The sequence below is a fragment of the Patagioenas fasciata genome, chromosome 23, assembly GCF_037038585.1.
Source record: "Patagioenas fasciata isolate bPatFas1 chromosome 23, bPatFas1.hap1, whole genome shotgun sequence".
NCBI classification, from domain to species: domain Eukaryota; kingdom Metazoa; phylum Chordata; class Aves; order Columbiformes; family Columbidae; genus Patagioenas; species Patagioenas fasciata.
The window spans coordinates 188,000-207,013 of NC_092542.1; the positions used below are offsets into that span (position 1 = coordinate 188,000).

Here is a 19,014-nt window from a genome sequence, read left to right on the forward strand (position 1 = left end):
CCCGCCCCCAACAGAGAGGAGGAGGCGGAGTCAGAATCAGAGGCGCTTTATTGGATGTAAGTCGGGCAGCGGGGCGGGGCGTGCGGCCGCGGGGGCCCCGCCCCGCCCATCACGCGCCACCGCACGCGGCCCCCTTGCGCGCGCCTGCCCCGCTGCCACGTGCAGCCCCGCCAGGGGGAGGCGGGGCCCGCCCCCCCCCGCGGGAACAGCAGCGCCCCCCGCGCCGCAGGGCTCCGCGGCGTGAGAAGCGGCAGCTTCCGTGTTGGGCACGGCAGGGCACGGACACGGCGATGGCACCGAGGGGGCGGGCGAGGAGACAGACGGAGGGCAAATCCCTGAACTGACTACAGAGCCAGCTACTGCCCCCACCACGGGAGCTCTGGAGGCAAATCCCCCTCCCCAGCTCCGTGCCGCATTTATCCAGGCACTGTGCAAGTGGCAGGCTGTGCTGGTCAGTAACTTGTGACGGAGTGTCTTAAGGCAACCAGGTAAAGTTAGTTAACGTGTCAGTAATCAAAAATTTAGCAATGAACAGCAGGAAATAGGCTGAAAATGCAGCAGGTCTGAAGTGGAGAGGCTGAAGATTGGCACCTTCGGTTGATCAGAGTTTCTCCCTGGAGCTCACGAAGACACGCTCAAGACTATAAAAAGAAGAAAAAGATTGCACAAAGGACAATCTCCTTCAGCCTGTTACCATAACAACTCTGCATTTTAAGATGGTGAGATACTACAGACAGGTACAGAGGAACTGAAGAGTTTCCCATGCTGGTTTTCCTAGTTTTAGTTTTTCTTTTTGCTTGTGCACTGCTATTTCTCACGCAGGAGCATGTATCTGTTGCCAACAGTCACTGCAGTGTTTGTTACTGTACTACAGCACAAACTTCGTCCTTGATTGAGAAACTTGGGGATTACCTGAGAATTCAAACCAAAGGCTGAACTATATGTTCCTGGCTTGACATAATTTCACCCAGCAGCAAAGTCTCCACTTGAAAAAAGCCAACCTACTACAGCAGTGCCCCAGGAGCTGCCACATTGAACAGGATTCATCTAGCAAGATGCTACAGCAGATGAAAAACAGTTCTCAGACAAGGCAGGCATACATATGGTATTTCTCCTCATACTCCTGCAACATGCAGCTGTAAAAACCCAAGCTTGTTTCTGGTTTGCCAGCCCTTGCTGTTTCCACTGTCACCCGTTTGGCTCTGCAGGGGTTTGAGATTCAGCTGTTAGAGCTCCCACAGCTGGGCACAGCTCACTACTCACTGCAGGCAGCAGCTGTGAAGCCAGTTACTGCTGCTTCACATCAATGTTGTATATACTTTGAGTATCCTGGCTTTATTTAAACTGTACCAGTCAGTGAATTAACACCATCTATTCCAGCTCTATGACAAATCCTCATTTTGGTGACACTTACCAATAATGATGATGATGATAATGAGAACAACAGCTATCAATATTGCCCACATCTGTGAAGAAAGCCACACAACACTTACTACAAAACATGCATCAACATTAACTGGCTCTTATGGTACAGGAAAGCAGCCCCTGCAAGGCACCGTTGTGCTGTGTGCCAGATCTAACACAGCCAGTAAGACTCCTGGGTAAGCAGGTTTGATTCACCGTTCCCGCTCAGATGTCGGGCTGTGCGCACAGGCAGAGCACACCAACAGCTCCTTTTCCGTTGTGCCTCCCTGCAAAGCCTGGCTCAGGTCACTATACAAGCAGAAGTAAAACACTCGCAAGCACCATTTCTACTCTCACCCTGTACCACATCCTTCCCTGTCTGTGCTGCTCACCAAAGAAGATTCTGAACTTTGTGAACAGCTACGAGTGCAGGAGTCTGAGCAAGCTTCTCCTGCTTTCCAATACTTCCTGCATGTTAACCCAGCCTGTGCATTTGCAGCCCTTTTCTTCCTGTTCCCCAAAGCCTCAGATTCCTGAGGTGTTTCCCTCTGGCCATCATCATCTTAGACAAGGTCTTACATCAAACAGCATGGCTGGTAATCCAGATTTTTGGTTACTTCACTGAACCACTACACCATGTTTTAAAAAGTGATGCTGTAACTTAACGTTGGCTAAAGTCACTTTTGCCTTTTGAGATGCCAACTCTAACAGTGTCAACTGCAACACTGCATAGTGTAAGTATACAAGCCACAGTTACCTTACAGTTCTTCCACCAATACTTTCTTTTCAGCTTGGCAGCACTGGTCTCAAACTGGGAAGCTCCTGCTTGCAGTGCATCAGCACGGTCATCCAGTTCTGACAGCTTCTGGTCTCGCTCCAGGACCTTGTCCACATTCACTCGCATGATGTCAACAACCTGCACCAGTGTAATGCTTACAGTAAGTTATTGGTTGTTGAATTTAACTGCAGGCAACAGATAGTAACACAAGGTACTCTTACTTCCTGCTTCTGCAAAGAGATATATTGCCTTTTAGTATCACCAGCTTAAAGAAAACAGTGAAATGCACCTGCAGCTGGAAGCCCCCTGTATCTCCTTTAAAATGTCAGTTGTGCCCATTGTGCTGGCCTTCCCTTAAACCTGGGAAACAATTCCTCACTCGCTTCAGGAGGAGTTGAGGCACAGAAACGTCATAGTTAACCATGTGTCAAAAAAATACTGTCAGTAGCCAGCCTGGCTTTCGGACTCCCCTGAAATGGGTAGTGTCCAGCAGACAGCCTCCGCTGCTGCGGACAAGAGAAAAGCTTGTTCTCAGTAAGAACAAAGGTTTTCACTTACACCAAATCCTCAAGCACCGAGGTTGCAGCTAATGTTTGGACACCAGTAGTTTCTCTCCATTTCCCCACTTCAGCTAATTATTTTTTTTTTTTTAAACCTTTGCAAGAGTTAAGATGACACATATAACAACACAAGGTGAATGATCCTAGGCTTCCTCTTCAGATAATGAAGGGGAAACTCCTTTGGCCAAAGTACTACTTCTAGTTATATAGGTTTCCCACAGGAAAATGATTGCACTGCTATCAGACTAGACTTTTACCTCATCTACTTGGTGTTGAGTCTGCTGAAGACGACGATTACTGCCGGCAGCCACATTTGAACTTCCAGGGATATTGGCTGACCTACAGTGAACAAAGTCATCATTATTCTGTTTAGCTTTTGATAGATTGTGGTTTTGATTTTAAGTGCAGATAACTCATGTACTCTAGGTATCTGACATCCCTGAACACAGGGAACTTGTATCCTTGGAGTAAACATGGGGCTGTTTCCTACTGGAGAAGTGATGTTTTAGCAGCTGACAACAGATGTAAGTCATGCAGTGTCGTCAACCAATTGCTTGATGTGGTAAAGAGACAGCAGTAGCTTGCTAATACTAGTTTTCAGTAAGGCGTATGACAACTCCTACAATGGTTCAAAGTGCTCAAGCAGTCAGGCGTCTGGGCTCAGGGGTGTTCTTTCTTTCCAGTATGAACACAAATACTAAGCATCAAGCTACAGTAGCTTACAAAAAATTAAATACAGAAATGTAGCGGTTTCCTCCTTCTCTGTTCTTTTGAAACAGTCAACGTGGAGCAAAAGGAAGCACAGGAGGGAAAAGGCATTTAGCATATAGAACAATTTATTGCTGGTTAGCTTTCAATTCATAACCTCAGGCAGTCAATTCTCTTTACCAGCTGCAGCACCCTGCACCTTTGTGATGGATGGCAAGGGCCTCTGTACAAACTTCACACTCTTTTCACCGCTTTACCAAGCTGGAGCTGGAACTAGCTGCACGCTAGTCGCTCTTCCGTGTCTTCATCTCTGCTGCATCAGAAGCATGTACTGTCTAGTGCAGGACACTCAAATAGCTGAATCTGAGATTAGTTGTACCTACACATTGACTTCTAATTTAGACTTAGCGAGAACAGATGCCTGTGGGCACAAAGAGCAAAGCCAGGAGGCTGCGACAGGACCCAGAGCGCCCCCGTGCAGCAGCATCACCGCTTCCCCGGATGGGCACCGCAGGCACCCCCTCGCGGTGCTCTGCTGCTGGCTCCAGACCAAGGAGTCTGCGAAATGAAGCCTCTTCCTGCAAGCGAAGCTTCCAAACACAGCAGTCGAGAGGCACAGCGAGCGCTCTCCGGGCTCCGGCGCCGCGGGCAGCGCTCTCAGAGCCGCCCAGGGCGGGCAGAACCCGGCCCGGGCTGCCGCAAAGCCACCCAAGAGGCCCGCCCGCCCCGGCAGCGGCCAACCGCCCGGCAGCCGGCCCGGGGGACGCCTCGGCCGGGCCTCCCGACCCCAGCACCGCCACTCCCGGGACCTCCCAGTGACACCACCGGGCGCAGCAGGCCCGTCCCTGCTTCCGCCTCCCGCCTGGGCGCGGCCGCCTCGGCCAGGCCCGCCGCCGCTCCCCGGGCCCCCGCGGGGGCCGTCCCCGGCTGTCCCGGCGGGGCCGTCGCGCCGCACTCACATCCTGGCGGCGCCGCTCCCACACGGCCACAGCGCCCGGGCGGCTCCAACAGGAAGTGCTAGGACCCACCGCGGCGGCCAGGATATGACGATAACTCGGGGCGGGGCTGGGGCGGTGACCACGCCTTCGACGGGGCGGTGCATGCGGGAAGCCGCGCCCCCGAAGGCCACGCCCCCTGAGCAGGGCGGGGACAGCGTGCGCGCGGCACCGCCCTCGCGCGCCACCCGCTGTTCAGTGCAATGGCTCCTAAGCCTGGGCTGCGGTAACGCTGAGTTATTGTGACCCCTCAGGTTCCTACGTCAGCCCCTCGAGTTCTACAAAGGTTCAGCTCTGCTTTGTGCACAACGCAGGGTTTCACATTCTGTTGCTACGTGTGTGCGGTTTCTCAGTAAAAGCCCCGACACCCTGCTCTGTCTGCTGAAGAGGAACTGAAAATAACTTGATCTCAGAGAAGTTGTCACTTAACTGCTTGAAGCAGTCAGAATCTGGTCAGCATTGGGGCCATCTAACCGCTGCTGAAACATTTACAAATATGTAGGATTATGTCCTTTTATTCTGTGACATCGGGTGTTTCCAAAGTTGATAAAGTGCAGCCTGTCGCCTTGAAAACTCATTTCCAGCAAGCCAGGCTACTCGCTGCAGCTTGGCAGAACTTGTATCATTAAGGACACATGGGTTTATAACTCTTTTGCGCAGTTTTAGCCATCTTGTCAAAACCTTGGTTACTAGAGGGCCTCAGAGAAGCAGAGAGGGTGGCTGGTGTGCGCACAAGCTCCGTCCTGCAGCTGCTGGTGTGGGGCCCGCCGGTGTGGCCAGGCGGCAGCACCAAGCAGGGCCGCAGGGCGCCGGGCCGCAGGGCGCCGGGCCGCAGAGCGCCGGGCCGCAGGGCGCTGTGCCGCAGGGCGCCGGGCCGCAGGGCGCTGGGCCGCAGGGCGCTGGGCCGCAGGGTGCTGTGCCGCTGCCTGTGCCGCCGCCTGTGCCGGGAGCAGCGCTGGGCAGCCGTGTGCATCAGGAGAGCCGCAAGTTCGCTGCCCGAGAAAGGAAGGGTTCCCTCGTCTCAAACGCGATTTACGCACCCAACCAAGGTTTCTTCCTGGAACGCCGCAGCAGACCCGGGGACTGCTGCTGCCTTCGGTGAAGCCCAGCACGCTCGGGGGCTGCAGCCCTGCTGGCAGACAGACTGCTTGGATTACAGTCCCTAAGAAACCTGATGCTGCCGACAAGCGAGTCGTTTAGCAGAACAAACGTGTTCTTTTCATGGTTACCTACAGTGACTAAAGAGTGACATCACTCTCTGAAGTGAGGATCACAGAATCCCAGGATGTCAGGGGTTGAAGGGCCCTGGAAAGCTCACCCAGTGCAATCCCCCCATGGAGCAGGAACACCCAGCTGAGGTTCCACAGGAAGGTGTCCAGGCGGGTTTGAATGTCTGCAGAGAAGGAGACTCCACAACCTCCCTGGGCAGCCTGGGCCAGGCTCTGACACCCTCACCCCCAACAAGTTTCTTCTCCTCTTTCAGTGGAACCTCCTGTGTTCCAGTTTGCACCCATTGCCCCTTGTCCTGTCACTGGTTGTCACCCAGAAGAGCCTGGCTCCATCCTCCTGACACTCCCCCTTTATATATCTGTAAACATGAATGAGTCCCCCCTCAGTGTCCTCTTCTCCAGCTCCAGAGCCCCAGCTCCCTCAGCCTTTCCTCACACGGGAGATGCTCCACTCCCTCCAGCATCTTGGTGGCTGCGCTGGACTCTCTGCAGCAGTTCCCTGTCCTTCTGGAGCTGAGGGGCCACAACTGGACACAATATTCCAGGGGTGGTCTCACAGGGCAGAGCAGAGAGGGAGGAAGAGACGTGTTTAACAAAAGGCGCACACATTATATGGGGAAATTTTCTTTGTTTTTAATTTACAGCAGAAAGAATATAAAGCATTCAGAAAACATTTTCCATATTTTAAGGGCAATTCAAAACATTTTGCATGGTTCCAGCAGCTGAGTTCTTCAACAGATCCATTGATTCAGTGATGCTTTACATGCACGGTTACAAAAATAAAACTTACAAAAGAGAAGACATCTATACTAGTTTTACATGCAAGTCTCGGGGACCCCCCATGGGCACCAGCTATTGTGTGGAACTGCCGTAAGCGTGCAACCAGAGAGGGGGTTCATGTTATATTCTGTATTTCTTTCACACAGTATTACTGCTGTCGAATGTGTTTCGCAAAGGAGCAATTCCATTATCAGAAGACAGAAGATCTGGCTTCTGGCACTTGGGAATTCGGACATTCCCGGAAAGCTGCACTTAGGTGTCTCCCATGAAGACGTAAGTTCCACAACCAAGAGGAGGGTGAGCGGGATCACCTCACCGAGGGGGTCTGTCCCGCCCCCCGGGGACACACGGAAGGGTCACGGCCCGACACAACAAAGCACTCGAGAGCGGTACTTGGCCTCCAGCATGCAAGGAGCTCCGCGGCACCATGGAATCGCTCGCATGCTGAACAGCAAGTACGCGCCGGAACGGCTGGCTGAAGCGGGATCTACGTTAGTGGGATACACCACCAGGCCCATGGATCTGGAAGAGTAATCTGAAATAGCTCTGTATGTTATGGAATCGTTTTCTGCAAAGACAGGGGGTAAAACATTTCCACTGAGGTCACTACTCTTGTTAGGAAAAGGTCAATTCTATATTGTCATGTATTGGTTAATGGGAGCAACATCTCGCTTTCGGAATGCCACAGTTCTTCGGGGATTAGCACAGAGCGTTTCCAATTCACTCCAAAGGAGACTCCTCGGTGTCTCCTGTTCTGTTTTGAATGAGAAGAAGATTTCAGGGTCAAGGTCCCAATTCCATGCAGCGCACGAGGCTGCGGCGCTGCCCACGGGCACAGCGGCAGCGCCGGGCCGCTCGGGTTTACCTTTTGTTTTCCTTTTTCGTGTTTTCAAATTGGATCAGATCATAAAGCAGCAGTTCAGAAATGTACAAGAGAATTCTGATCATGAGCTATAGCACATCTACTGTAATTCAATGCTGGCAGTGAAAAGAAGTAATTAAAAACAGGTACAATTATAGAAAAGGCACCAAGAGCACTGACCCCAGGGTTTTTTTTGCCACAATCTTTGTTTCGCTCTTCTTTAAAGACACCGGTTTAAAAGCTTCTCCCGTATGAGCGCCCCGAGGCTCCACAGGGAGCCCCGCGCCCCAAGGCCGCGGCTGGCGGGCGGGGCCGAGCACAACAACCCCACCCACCCCCCCGGCCCGGCCCCGCCCCCCGGCCCGGCCCCGCCCCCGCCCGGGGAGCGCGTGACAGCTGCGAATTCGGAGTTCAATTTAAAAACCCTCATTTCTTTGGCTCCTCACTATGTGGAAATAGCAATATACCATGACACCCCTACGAGATCAGTTTGCATCTTTTTTTTTAAAGTTTTACTCTTTTTTAAATTATTTTTTGTGCAATTTTTATTACATTTTCTGACTTCCAGCAGGAGATATGAAAATGTGAAACATATTTTCTACTTTCATACTATTTCTTTTTTTTTCCTTGTTTTATGTTCATTCTAAGTGTTCTTTATTGGAGTGAGTGTATGGTGTTAAGCTAGATACGGTTTTTGTACTCTTATGATTATCTGCTTTGCAAAAGTAACTCAATTTTCTTAAGCGCTATTTATCAGCATTCACGTTATTGGCACCATTGGCAAAAAAAAGGAAAAAGACGGGTAAAAAACCGAGGAAGGACCAAATAAATTAAACCAGCGACCGCACTCCTGGTACCGAACTCAAATGTAAACATATCCTTTTTTTTTTTCTTTTTTTCTTAAAGTAATGTTGCTCTGCCTTTTCCTAAGTCTAAATACAGTAGCTCTTTTTTGCCATTTAGTCATGCTTTAGCAAAAATGTTCTTCTAAAGAACATTTAAAATAAAGTTTCTTATAGTGAAATAAAGTTTTTGTTTCATTTTACAGACCATAGCCACTAATGCTTTGCTTTGTTCATTTCTTTTTCTTGAGTTCATGCACATATCTCTTTGTTTTAATATATACAATATGTACAAACAATACATCCACACTCTTCTCGTTCATTCAGACAAAACTATACAAATAATAATTTTATCTTGCCAAGTTATTGACCCTTTGTGAATAAAATATTTAGTAATTAATCAATATATTCCCTTTCAAATATTTCTCATTTTCCATTTCTACCTTCTATATATACAGAAACTGCCCAGATTTCGATGAAGTAGCCAAAATAAGAAATTTACTGGCCAGAATGCAGCACCACTCTGATCTTTAGGTGGTTATAAAATGTCCAGGCAACATATGCGTGTGACTGCAAAACAACAGGAGGTCTGACAAGGACTCCAGATAAAAAGCTACGTCTCACAAATTATTTTACCAACTTAAATTAAAACCATAGTACATGAAAGTAAGGCTAGAAAATAAAGTGCTGAATATGAGAGAACGTACGTGACAACTGATATGTTCGCAGGTTCTAGTTAAAACACCAAAAAAACTCAGTGAAACTCGCTGAAGCTGCGCTCTCGGCTCCTCACGCGTTACCCGTTTATCTCGTACGCCAACCCTCCTGTAAGTTCCCCCGGGATGTATTAAAAACCTGCAGAGTTAAAAAGTTGCATTAAGTGTGCTGTAGAGATCGAACTAAACCACGAGGACAGAGGTGCGAAGGAACGAGGATGCATGGACCCGACAAGGACGGGCTGGGCTCAGCCCCCACCGCCACTCCCAAAGCTTCGGTCTCGGAGGTGACTGACAGGTGCAGGAACGGCATTCTTGTGTTGCTTGTGCATTCCCACCTTCTCTTAACAAGATTTTTGGTATGGTATTTGTACAGTTCCACATGTTGTTTAATACAGCCCTATATTAAAAGGATAATTAATCGCTTCTTCCTTCTTGGAGAATGAAGCAACTCACAATTTCCTCCTGGTGTCTTTTGTTTTCCCCACGATCCAACAACAGAAGATTGAGTTCCAAGATGTCTTGCTGAACAAATTAAAAGTTCTCCATGAAAGTGCAAATGCAATGACCAAAACATTACTGTTAAAATCCTGCAGCTGGTGGTCCCAGAACTGCAGCGAGTATTTTTGTTGTTGTTGCATGTCTCTGCTAAAAACAGAAAATGAAAACAGTCTGAAAAGCAATGTCACATTGCTACGGGATGCTGCTGCGTATCTTCAAGTTCCTTGGCCTTTTTCAATTCTTTCACTCTGAAAAAACAAAGAGGAGCTATATAACACTTCTATTGCAAACCTCGTTCAAAACAGAAGCAGCAAAGTGGTTTCTCAATCTAACCTCCCGTGCAAAGACCCGACCTCCGGAGAAACGACCCGAGGGCGCACGTTCCTCGCACCGTCAGCAGCCGGAAGCACAAGGACAGGCTCTAGAAACCCCGGACTAAACCCATCTGGAAAGGCTGGCGTCTTCCCAGCCGCTGCTTCGCCTGGCTCGGTAACCCCGCTGGACCCGTGCCACTGGCCCACCTCGTCGATGGGGGGTTTCTGTATTTTCTAGCGTGTTGTGGGTAGAAGCTTCATGTTTTTTCCTGGCCAGCAGTGCAGGACACTGTGTGCCAAGGAGGAGGAACCTAATGGAAGAGTCGCTTTCTCTAGATGCGGCCTGCAGTTCTCAACTCCTGAAAATGCATGTGATACCTTACCTCCCCTAGCACCTGTCAGCATAAGAGCTACATCACCGCTGAAAGCTGAAATAACTACAAATGAAATTAAAAGGATGAAGAGAAGGGAATCGTTTCAATCCCATCAAATGAAGCAGAATTCTGCATCGGTGCCAAAGCAGCAGCGACCCTGTGCTCGGGCACGGCTCCGGGCACAGGAGCCCAACCTGGTCCCAGGGACGTCCCCGCCGCCCCAAACCCGCCGGCTCTGCTCCCTTCAGCACCAGCCCCGCGCCACCCGCCTCCCCCCTCTGCTGCCGCGAGGAGCGGAACGCAGCCTAAACCCAGCTGAGTCGGCAAAGCAGGCAGGTGCCCAATGCACGTAGCAAAAACTTGGGAGGACAAGGAAGGAAGGTATGGTACAAAGAACTGTGTGAGCTGCAAGTCTGCGTAACAGAATCCAACTACGATAAGAGCCAATGACTTTAACAAAGCCCAAGTAAACAGAGATAGTAAAAGATAATGGGAGAGCTTAAGACCAGCTTCTGGGTGCAGGCTCCCCCTCACGTGTCCTCTTTCGGCTCTCGCACCAGCCCTCTAATTGCAGGACACGACGAAGGCTACGAACTGACCTCCACTAACACACTTCCAGTTTATTATTTCGTCATTTTTCTGCATGTACTGTTACTCAGAATCGCAGTCAAAGGGAGCTGGCTGCTTTTAACTGTTTTAGCTGACTCAAAGGCTTGGTTTCTTTTGTGAAACGGGGGGAAACAGGAGTCAAGGAATAACTCACACTAACCAACATGCAGATCAGACCTTTGCTAATTACCAGAATTCCACCTGACTGCCTGAGGATATCACGGCTGGCAAGACAGAGGGCTCTGATAGTCCAAACAGCACACGTGCTGGTTTGGGAGCCCGGGGATGCACCACCCTCCACCGAGATGAAGTTGAGCACAGGGGGCTCAGCGTCCTGCTCCCAGGTCCCCAGGCTGCGGCTGGGGGAGCAGAGCAACACCGCCAGGCCCCATCTGGGCAGCGCTGTGCGGCGCCGAAAGGCCCACAAGAACCTAGAGACATTTTACACCGGGAAGCTTTGGCTCTGCGCAAACTGGTGCCCCACTGACCCTGCTGTCACTGGGGGAGCGGGGCTGACAGGCCATGGTGCTACCTGCTGGCTCAGTCCAGTTCATCTTCTCACACAGGCAACACGGGAGGACTGGTGCAGTGAACTGAAAATGCTCACAAATGTCAAACTGTCTGTCTGCAGTAGATTTAGTTTTCCTCCTTTTTCTTGCAGCAGAAAAGCAGCCACTGCCTTGAAATCACTACTGAAGGTTCTATCACTGCACTGCTCAGAAGCAGAAGGTGAGCGCCAAGATCGCTGCTGCGCTAGAGAAACGCAGCGTGCCTCTGTGCACCAGGCAACCTAGGGTTCAAGATACCATCTACTAATGCATGATTTGCAGTGCAACTTCCAAGTGTTTTCTGTTGCACTTCAGTACTGTAACATAAAATTAACCTGTTATTATAAATCTTTTGCTGAGAACATGCACGTTAGATAAGCTGGTGGCTCTTTCACCGAGACATGCTATACCTTAGTTGAGCACTTTGACATGCAAGGACTACACTAACAAAGCACTTTTGCTGGAGGAATGCAAGACATGCTCTGCTGCAAATTCAACCTACAGCATGCAATATCTGTACTGGTGCAGACCTGTTTATCTGTTCAACTGCAACACACATGCCAATGGGAGTTAATTACTGCAGCACCCAACATTTGCACTAGTACAGATCCTGTTCAGAAGTATGGAACACTTTCCTTGGCCAAGTGTACTTTACAGCGGTTGACAGATTTTCAGGCTTATAAGAATGTTGCAAGTGCAATGATAATTACTGCTTAAAAACACAAGCACATACTAGTACAGGATTTCCCTACAGCAAAGTTACCGACTTTGAAATTTGTCATGGGTATGTTATTGAAAGATGCTGTTTAGTATGTAATGGCTTAAAACAAACCCTGCATTCCACAGCGTTTAAAAACGTAAGCTTTGAGACGATGACCATCCAAATGTATTAAGCCACCACTTTTGTTTCCATTAAGCTACCCTGCGTTCAGCATACGTACGTATGCACGCGCTACACTACAAACGGGAGCGCACGTCTGCACTCCCAGCCCCGGCAGCGGTGACCTGCGCCCGCAGCGCCTCCGGGGCAGGAGAGCGGCACCCGAGGCCAGCGGAGCTCTCCTGCTCGGCGGGGACCCGCGGGGCCAGAGCGGACCCGAAGTCCCTCCAACTGCCACCAACAAGCGACCTGAGGTCCCTGCGACTGCCACCGATGACCGAGTGCGGCCCTGGCCAGACCGCGGAGCTGCTGCGAACGCTCGGCTGCTTCCCCCACCGGGCCCAAAGTGAAGCGCCAGAGCCAGCGCACGCGCCAAGCCAGGTATCAGACCAAGGTAATCCATTGATTCGGTAATTTAAAATAACTGTTCTTAAACAAGCCTCCGAATTGCTTCATCAAGAGAACCTAGAACTAACTGTCCTCAGTCAATTAATTCCTTATTGGATAGTCTGTACTGCAGCCTTTTAGTCCCCATTTAACACTTCTTTTCAAGTAAGTACCTGACTCAGTGGTACTTTGATTTGATTTTGTTACAACAATATAAAGTCTCAACATGAGCGTGGGGCTGGGATTTCCTCTTCGTTAAAGCTCAGTGTAATAAACCCTCTAAATATGTGCCATTTGCAGCTACGAGCATTAAGCTGCTCTACGGAAAAGAAGACTACTGGAATTTACAGAAGGGTGCAGCAGAAAGGATGTTCTTAGAGAATATGTTTCAATTCGGTTTGGTAGACTTACAGTTCTGTATTTTTTTTCACATAACAGAAGAAATGAGAGCGCTGAGAGCCAGCAACACCGCAGGCCGCGTGCTGAGGGACGGAGCCCCAGCCGCTCCAGCGCCCCGCGGGCACCGGGGGTCCCTGCCGGAGGCGCCTCTGCCGCGTGGGGCGGGCGCCGCGCAGACCAAGGGACGCGCAGCGGCGAGCCGGGCGCACCAGAACGGGAAGCGGCCTGCGGCAAGACTCCAAACGGGAAGGACCATCCCACCTCAGCAGCTACGGAAACTGCGCACGGGACTGCAAGCGCTGTGAATTCGGTTTTGCACTGATGAAGCCTTCAGCACTGATGAAAACCTTCTCAAGTAACGTCTCCTCTAGACGGTTAGCACTGCTAACGTACAAAGTCATTCCCTCAGCAGCTGCTGAAGAGCAGATGGACGGAAAAAGCACGTGCAATAGAGATGAGCACTGACGAAGTGCCTGGGTCGCAGCTGTGCTGCTGACGCAGAGAAAGGGACAAGAAGACGATTTCAACCACGAGCGCTGAACCCTGGCGCTCGGGAGCTCCGTCCCGGTTCCCAGACGGCTCTGGCCAGACAAAGCTCCTGCCCTTGGAGTGCGTTACTTACTCGGACACCGTACAGGAGGGTGCATCGTTACGTGCTGAAGCGATGTAGAAAGCAGCAGCCCCAGCAGCGAGCGGCAGCTCCTCTCCCCGGTCTTGTATGGGAGTGTGTCAGCAAATGAATTACGCCTACTCCGAAAGAGTTACAGCGAACGATGGCTTCATGGGCAAAGCGTAACACAAAGCTGCTTCATCAAATTTACTCCATGATGCCCAGCCAGGGAAATGCTCGATGAATCAGAATGCTGAAGATCAGCAAAGGACAGGGTGCGGGAGCCAGACAAGGCTGTCTGGCGAGTTACCTGTGGCTCTGAGAGCTGAAATGGTCTGTGGGACATTTAAGAAAAGGGAGCTCTTGCCTTTTTCCAGATATCTCATTTGGGCAGCAAAACAAAAGAGACAGAAAGGCCCAATAAGAATGACACCCCAGTGCATGCAGTCTGCTATTTAACACACACACGTGAGCTCCAAATGCATTCAGCCCCTGCAAGAGGTAAATGAAAAATAAATTACTTGGAAAACTTCTGTTGCGGGTACAGTGATGCATATCCCAATACGACATTTTCTCACATTGTCCTGAACTCAAACAAATGGGACTTTTTCATCCCCTAAAATTTTCCCCCATTCTCAATCTTACTAAGAGATGTAAGAAACTGGATACTGAAAGGCAATAGCTGCTGCATAGCACATATTAAAAACACACAAAAAATACAAGTCCTGGAAAGGGTTTGTAGCTGAAACACTAAGAGAGAGAAGGGTATGCAGAGAACAACAAAATATAGTAGATGTTTTTTATTCAGGTATGAAATAAAGTTGTACTTACCGGAGGATCTGACTTCAGGTGTTAAGATGCACACTCCCCAAACTGGAGAGCAGCATTTAACTGAACCGTGGGGAACAAACGGGGTGTGGGTAAAGGGGATCTACTTTTAAACAAAAGATGCTGTGAATGAATTCTTTATTACTGACGATCACAGATACCAAGTGAAGCCGCTACGACCGGACAGGGCCCAGTGCCGCTGCAGCAGAGCTGCGGGCAGTGCCCCGCGCCCCGCAGGGCAGAGGCTCCGGCAGCGCGAATCCCCGAGCGCGCCCCGGCTCCACGCTCCCAGAAAAGCCCTCACAGGAGGCTCCAGGGGATGCTTTAACCCACGAGCAGGGGCAGCGGGTCCCGGGACCAGCGGCCGTCTGTCCGCTGCAGGGCGCTCCCCTCGACATGAACGCTGTTACTGTTGCTTAAAGGCAACAGGAACTGGATTCATCTTTTTTCCTGGAAAGTCATTTCTGCTGCAGAAAGACAGCAAGTTTTGTCTCACCCAAGTTGGACAACAAAATCTGCCGCCTCTCTCTCTTTACTGATCCCAGTGCAATGTAACCCGAGTAAATCCTGCAAAAGTTATGAAATCAATTTGAAAAGATATTTTCAAACTGAAACGTGGAGGCAAACGCTGTGATTACTCATCTGCACACGCAGGCCACGTAAGCGTGGTGTCAGCGCACACAACACGTCGGATCTGTGTATTACAGACACGCGTCCGCTGGCATTCATTCCTTCAGCACACACGGACACATCAGAAGGCCAGAGACACCGTCCTGACGCGTGCGCACGCCCGCAGCGCACACACACACACAAGCTGCTATCAGAACGCCAAGCAAAGAATCATTTGCTGTAAGAGACTGACTTGGGCAGAGCAGCAGCTGATACACTGTGACAGTCCACAGTGAACCCTTTCCAGATAAGCAGAGAACTCTCCATCTCCTGATCGATCCCACATCACTTGCCACCTAAGGCAGAACCTGTAAATGCTACTAAACCTCCAGAATCTGCTTCCTGCTAACTTCTTACACACTGTTACATACACAAAGCCTTAAAGTGCAAAAGCTTTTGTTCCTGCGATGCGATGAGCAGCCTGTCAGCTGCGCCAGAGCAGTCACCGGAGCTGCCCTCAGGGATGGGTTTGCAGTAGCAAACACAAAAATGGTGCTATTTGCAGCTTTTCACGTCCTGCTGCCCTGCAGCGAATGCAGGAGGACACGGAGCAGCCTGCAGCCGCATCCCCTGCCGGGGAGCCCGGGCGCGCTCCCCCGCTGCCCCTGCAGACTGCAGAGGGGACTCTGCTCCTGCCGAGAACCAGACTCCCAACAGAAGCTCACTCAGCACTTACTGTAACGCAGTTACAGCATCTCCATCTCAGGCTTTTTGGTCTCTTTCCCCCCACTTAGATTAACAGCTGAGAGAAGCAGCTGTGGAAAAGCTGGCCCTAGCAAGGCGATGTGTGACTTACCAAAGACACCTTCTAGAAGACAAGCATTGGTACTTAACCGCCTGAGGGAGCAAACCACAGTGTCAAGGGCTCTGCTGCTGCTGTCTGGCTCAGGCAGAAGTAAAGACCCAGCCAGAGCGGGCTGATCTGCACTGCAGCTTCCCACAGTCCGGCCCCGTGACAAAGGACATCGTCACTCATCGAGTGTGAGCGCAGACCCCATCGAGTTCCAAAATCTACCAACAGCCATTTTGGATACTGAAAAAAATACCCCACCGACAAGGTCGCCTAAGCATGCCCATGATGAATATACATGTCCTTTTTCACATATTCATGCACTGGTAACATCTACTGCAGAGCTCTCTCCTGTTGTAAAAGCAGCAGTGTTAGTCATTGCAGTAGGGTTAGTTTATACAGAGTTCTGTTTTACATAATTAATGGAGGTGAAACTTACTGGCGTATCTTGGCTGCAGCCTCATGCAAGCAAGCAGAAAGCAAAAATATTTAAAATGGAAGAGAGGACCTGGCTAGCAGGCAGCTACACTCACCCTTTTGTACAGCCTATGGTCCACCAGTGGGCTTCAGATTGCAAAACAATACCAAAGAGCTATTAGCACACACATGGCAATAACCGTACCTTACCAAGAGATTCACTTCGGGGACGAGACAAGACTTCTGCTTGGCTGGAGAGAAAGAACCCTTCCCAGTCCTGCCTGCTGGACCGCTCCTCCTTCCAGGAAAGAGCAGTCCCGTGTTCAGGTGCTTCAGGGCAGGACATAACAGGGCAGCAGAGGAAACCCCGCACTGTCACCCCCGCGGCACTCAGAGCTGCACCCTGCCTTCCCCTGCAGCGACCGCCTCTTCGCTGCCTCATTCCAAACGCTACTCCATAAACAACACTGCAGATCATGATCATAGATACATCTAGATACATCTCTAGATACATCTCAGAAGAGCAAAATTTTCCTAAGAAAAGGAGAAAGAACATGAAACAGGAGGTTACCTCCCAGTGAGAGCTGACTGCATGGACCACACACAGATTCAGCTCAACAAACCCAAACCCGCTTGGAGCTCTCAGATTCCCTCGCAGATCTAGATGTGCCGCATCTGGGGATTGCTACGTAGGTGGAGTCTTTCCAAAACCAGGAAACACCCAAAGCCTTGCTCCTGTCTCAGCCAGGACACCGAGCCAGGACCGCGCGGCCAAGCTCAGGCGGAGGGTGCTCAAGTGCCAGCCAACGACAGGCGAAGCCAGGGAGCTTCTGTTCCTCGTTCTCAACAAACAACGCTTGTGGGACAAGTCATGGTGATACCATGTTATGGCTGATGCATGTTTTCCACCAGATTTTTGAGAATGGCAAAAGATGGATAAACATTTGTTTCCAAAGTCAAAACCAAACAACACGTCTGACTGTCGGAATGACTGCTGCTGATGAATGAGCGCTTCAGCCTCCGCGACGCCCGGCAACGCTCAGCTGCTAGAGCTCAAATCTCTGCTCTGAGAATACACTTGACCTAAACTTACACCTCTTCTCTGATTTTCATCAACATCTACACGTCCACTACTGAGAGACCTTCAACTGCAGAACCTCTCTCATTAACTCTTCGCAAAATATCTGAAATACCGTCTGATCAGGCAACAAATATAAGTTCAGGAGGCCAGAAAACACAAGACCAACAGGCCTACGCGCCCCGGATCCTCGAGCTGCCAGGAATCACGCGCTACCGCGGCTTCAGGCCAAAAAGCTAACATGCAAAATAGGGCAAGAAGACCATTTCAGCTGTTCTGAGTGCTAGCAGAGAAAGAGTTCTCACAATGGGCTTAAAGTAGACTTGGATCAATTTAGAATAGGGAAAAAACAACCAACCAGATGGTTCGTGGGGAAAGCCTGAGCAAGTCTTGCCTAAAAGCTACAGAATAAGTTCTTCATAAGAATTATTAATTGGCCCAGCAACAGAATCTGCTTGCGGACAAAAACCTAGGTTAAAGAGTTTCATTTTAAGGTTGAGTTTCTGGACTTTAAGAATTTACTGCCTTTTCCTTAGCTCATGGTCTTGTGAGCGCACGAGGCTTCGACAGCCGCGTCCCCCGAGACAAGCGGCTGCGAGACGCCGCTCCCGCCGCGCGCTGGCGCGCTCTCCTCCGCGGGTTTTCCCAGGATACCTCTCACTTCCAGCCCTGATGCCAACAAGGCACTGAGGTTTACCAAGCGGTTCCATAGTGCCGTTTTCACACTACCTAGCGTTAAATAACATTAGATGTTAGTTGTTACAGCTTGTTCCTGGATTTCAGGAGCTTGGACGGCTGAGGTATTTCCTTATGGAGCCTGGGACTTTCTCGTTTATAGCAGCAATGTGCTAATTTTATGCATTTCAAGAGGAGTCCGCGATGGGGCTCCAACAAGCAGGGCTCCTGAGACAGCGCGGGGCTGCTGGCCCATGTCCCAGTCACATCGTCATCAGCTGCGTCCTGTCTGAGCCTTACACGGGATGCACGGTAAACCAAACAGAAATAACGAGGAGGCTTTTATAGAGGTGGTTTTAAACTGATTTAACATCCTAAGTCTTATTACTCTGTACTTAGAAAGAGGTACACAAGAAAAGTCAAGCAGTGAGGAATACATGTAATTATGAAGACACAAACGATTCAGAAAGCTTGAAGATGATCAGACAAGAAGGGAGCAATTCCCTCACTTGCGCTTCTTCATGAACAACTGTGGCTATTTCAAGTGCATTTGGAATTGGCCTGGAAACTATAGAGCCCTCTCTCTTGTCCACACGTCACTTTACACTGAACCTGCAGCTAAGATGCCCTTCCACAACATGAGCCACACTGACCCGCAAACTGCAGCTCTGAAATCCTACAGAAAGGACTGAGTCTGTTCCTAAAAATCAAGTTTATCACATGGTCTCTGCCTCTCAGAGCTCTCCTTGTTCAAACATCACTGGGCTGAGTTAGACATGCTTCAAAATGCATCAGGTCTGACCAGCTCCGGAGTGGATGAAATGCATGTGTGGTGAGAATGGAGGGAGCAGAGTCAGAAACACCTGAAATCACTTCTGTCCAGGCAAAGTTCCAGTTTGCACCCTGATCATACAAGGGATCAAAGGATCAGCTCTACCCAAACGCCCTGCCTGCAGCAGAGCACTCGCGGCAGCGCCGGCTGCCTCCGTGAGCGCGGTGCAGCGCCGGCGCAGGGCGCGATGCACCCCCCGTGCCGGCGCCTGCACGCCCATCGCCCCGCG

At 50.3% G+C, this 19,014-nt stretch overlaps 2 protein-coding genes across 14 annotated transcripts in view; both read right to left on the bottom strand.

Annotated features, from left to right (window-relative positions):
* Positions 1–52: 52 nt before the first annotated feature.
* On the bottom strand, positions 53–4,514 carry VAMP3 (vesicle associated membrane protein 3). The gene is made up of 5 exons (XM_065855009.2): positions 4,410–4,514; positions 3,000–3,081; positions 2,162–2,320; positions 1,415–1,466; positions 53–641 (listed from the first exon to the last, which is right to left on the bottom strand). Coding segments are annotated over exons 1-5 (315 nt in total). The 5' UTR covers positions 4,412–4,514; the 3' UTR covers positions 53–621.
* Positions 4,515–6,282: 1,768 nt separating this feature from the next.
* CAMTA1 (calmodulin binding transcription activator 1) overlaps positions 6,283–19,014 on the bottom strand; it is a 156,043-nt gene continuing 143,311 nt past the window's right edge. For all 13 annotated transcript variants that reach the window (XM_065855143.2, XM_071798329.1, XM_071798330.1 and 10 more), the window contains one exon: positions 6,283–9,623. In XM_065855143.2, the coding sequence (XP_065711215.1) occupies positions 9,560–9,623 (64 nt within the window). In that variant the 3' untranslated portion in view covers positions 6,283–9,559. The remainder of the gene's footprint in view (positions 9,624–19,014) is intronic.

Excerpts from the sequence above, each read along its gene's own strand:
- VAMP3 (XM_065855009.2), bottom strand. Across the intron at positions 1,467-2,161 it reads ATTGGTGGAAGAACTGTAAG|ATGTGGGCAATATTGATAGC; the intron begins GTAACTGTGGCT and ends CTTTCTTCACAG. Across the intron at positions 642-1,414 it reads TATCATCATCATCATTATTG|TCTTGAGCGTGTCTTCGTGA; the intron begins GTAAGTGTCACC and ends TTCTTTTTATAG.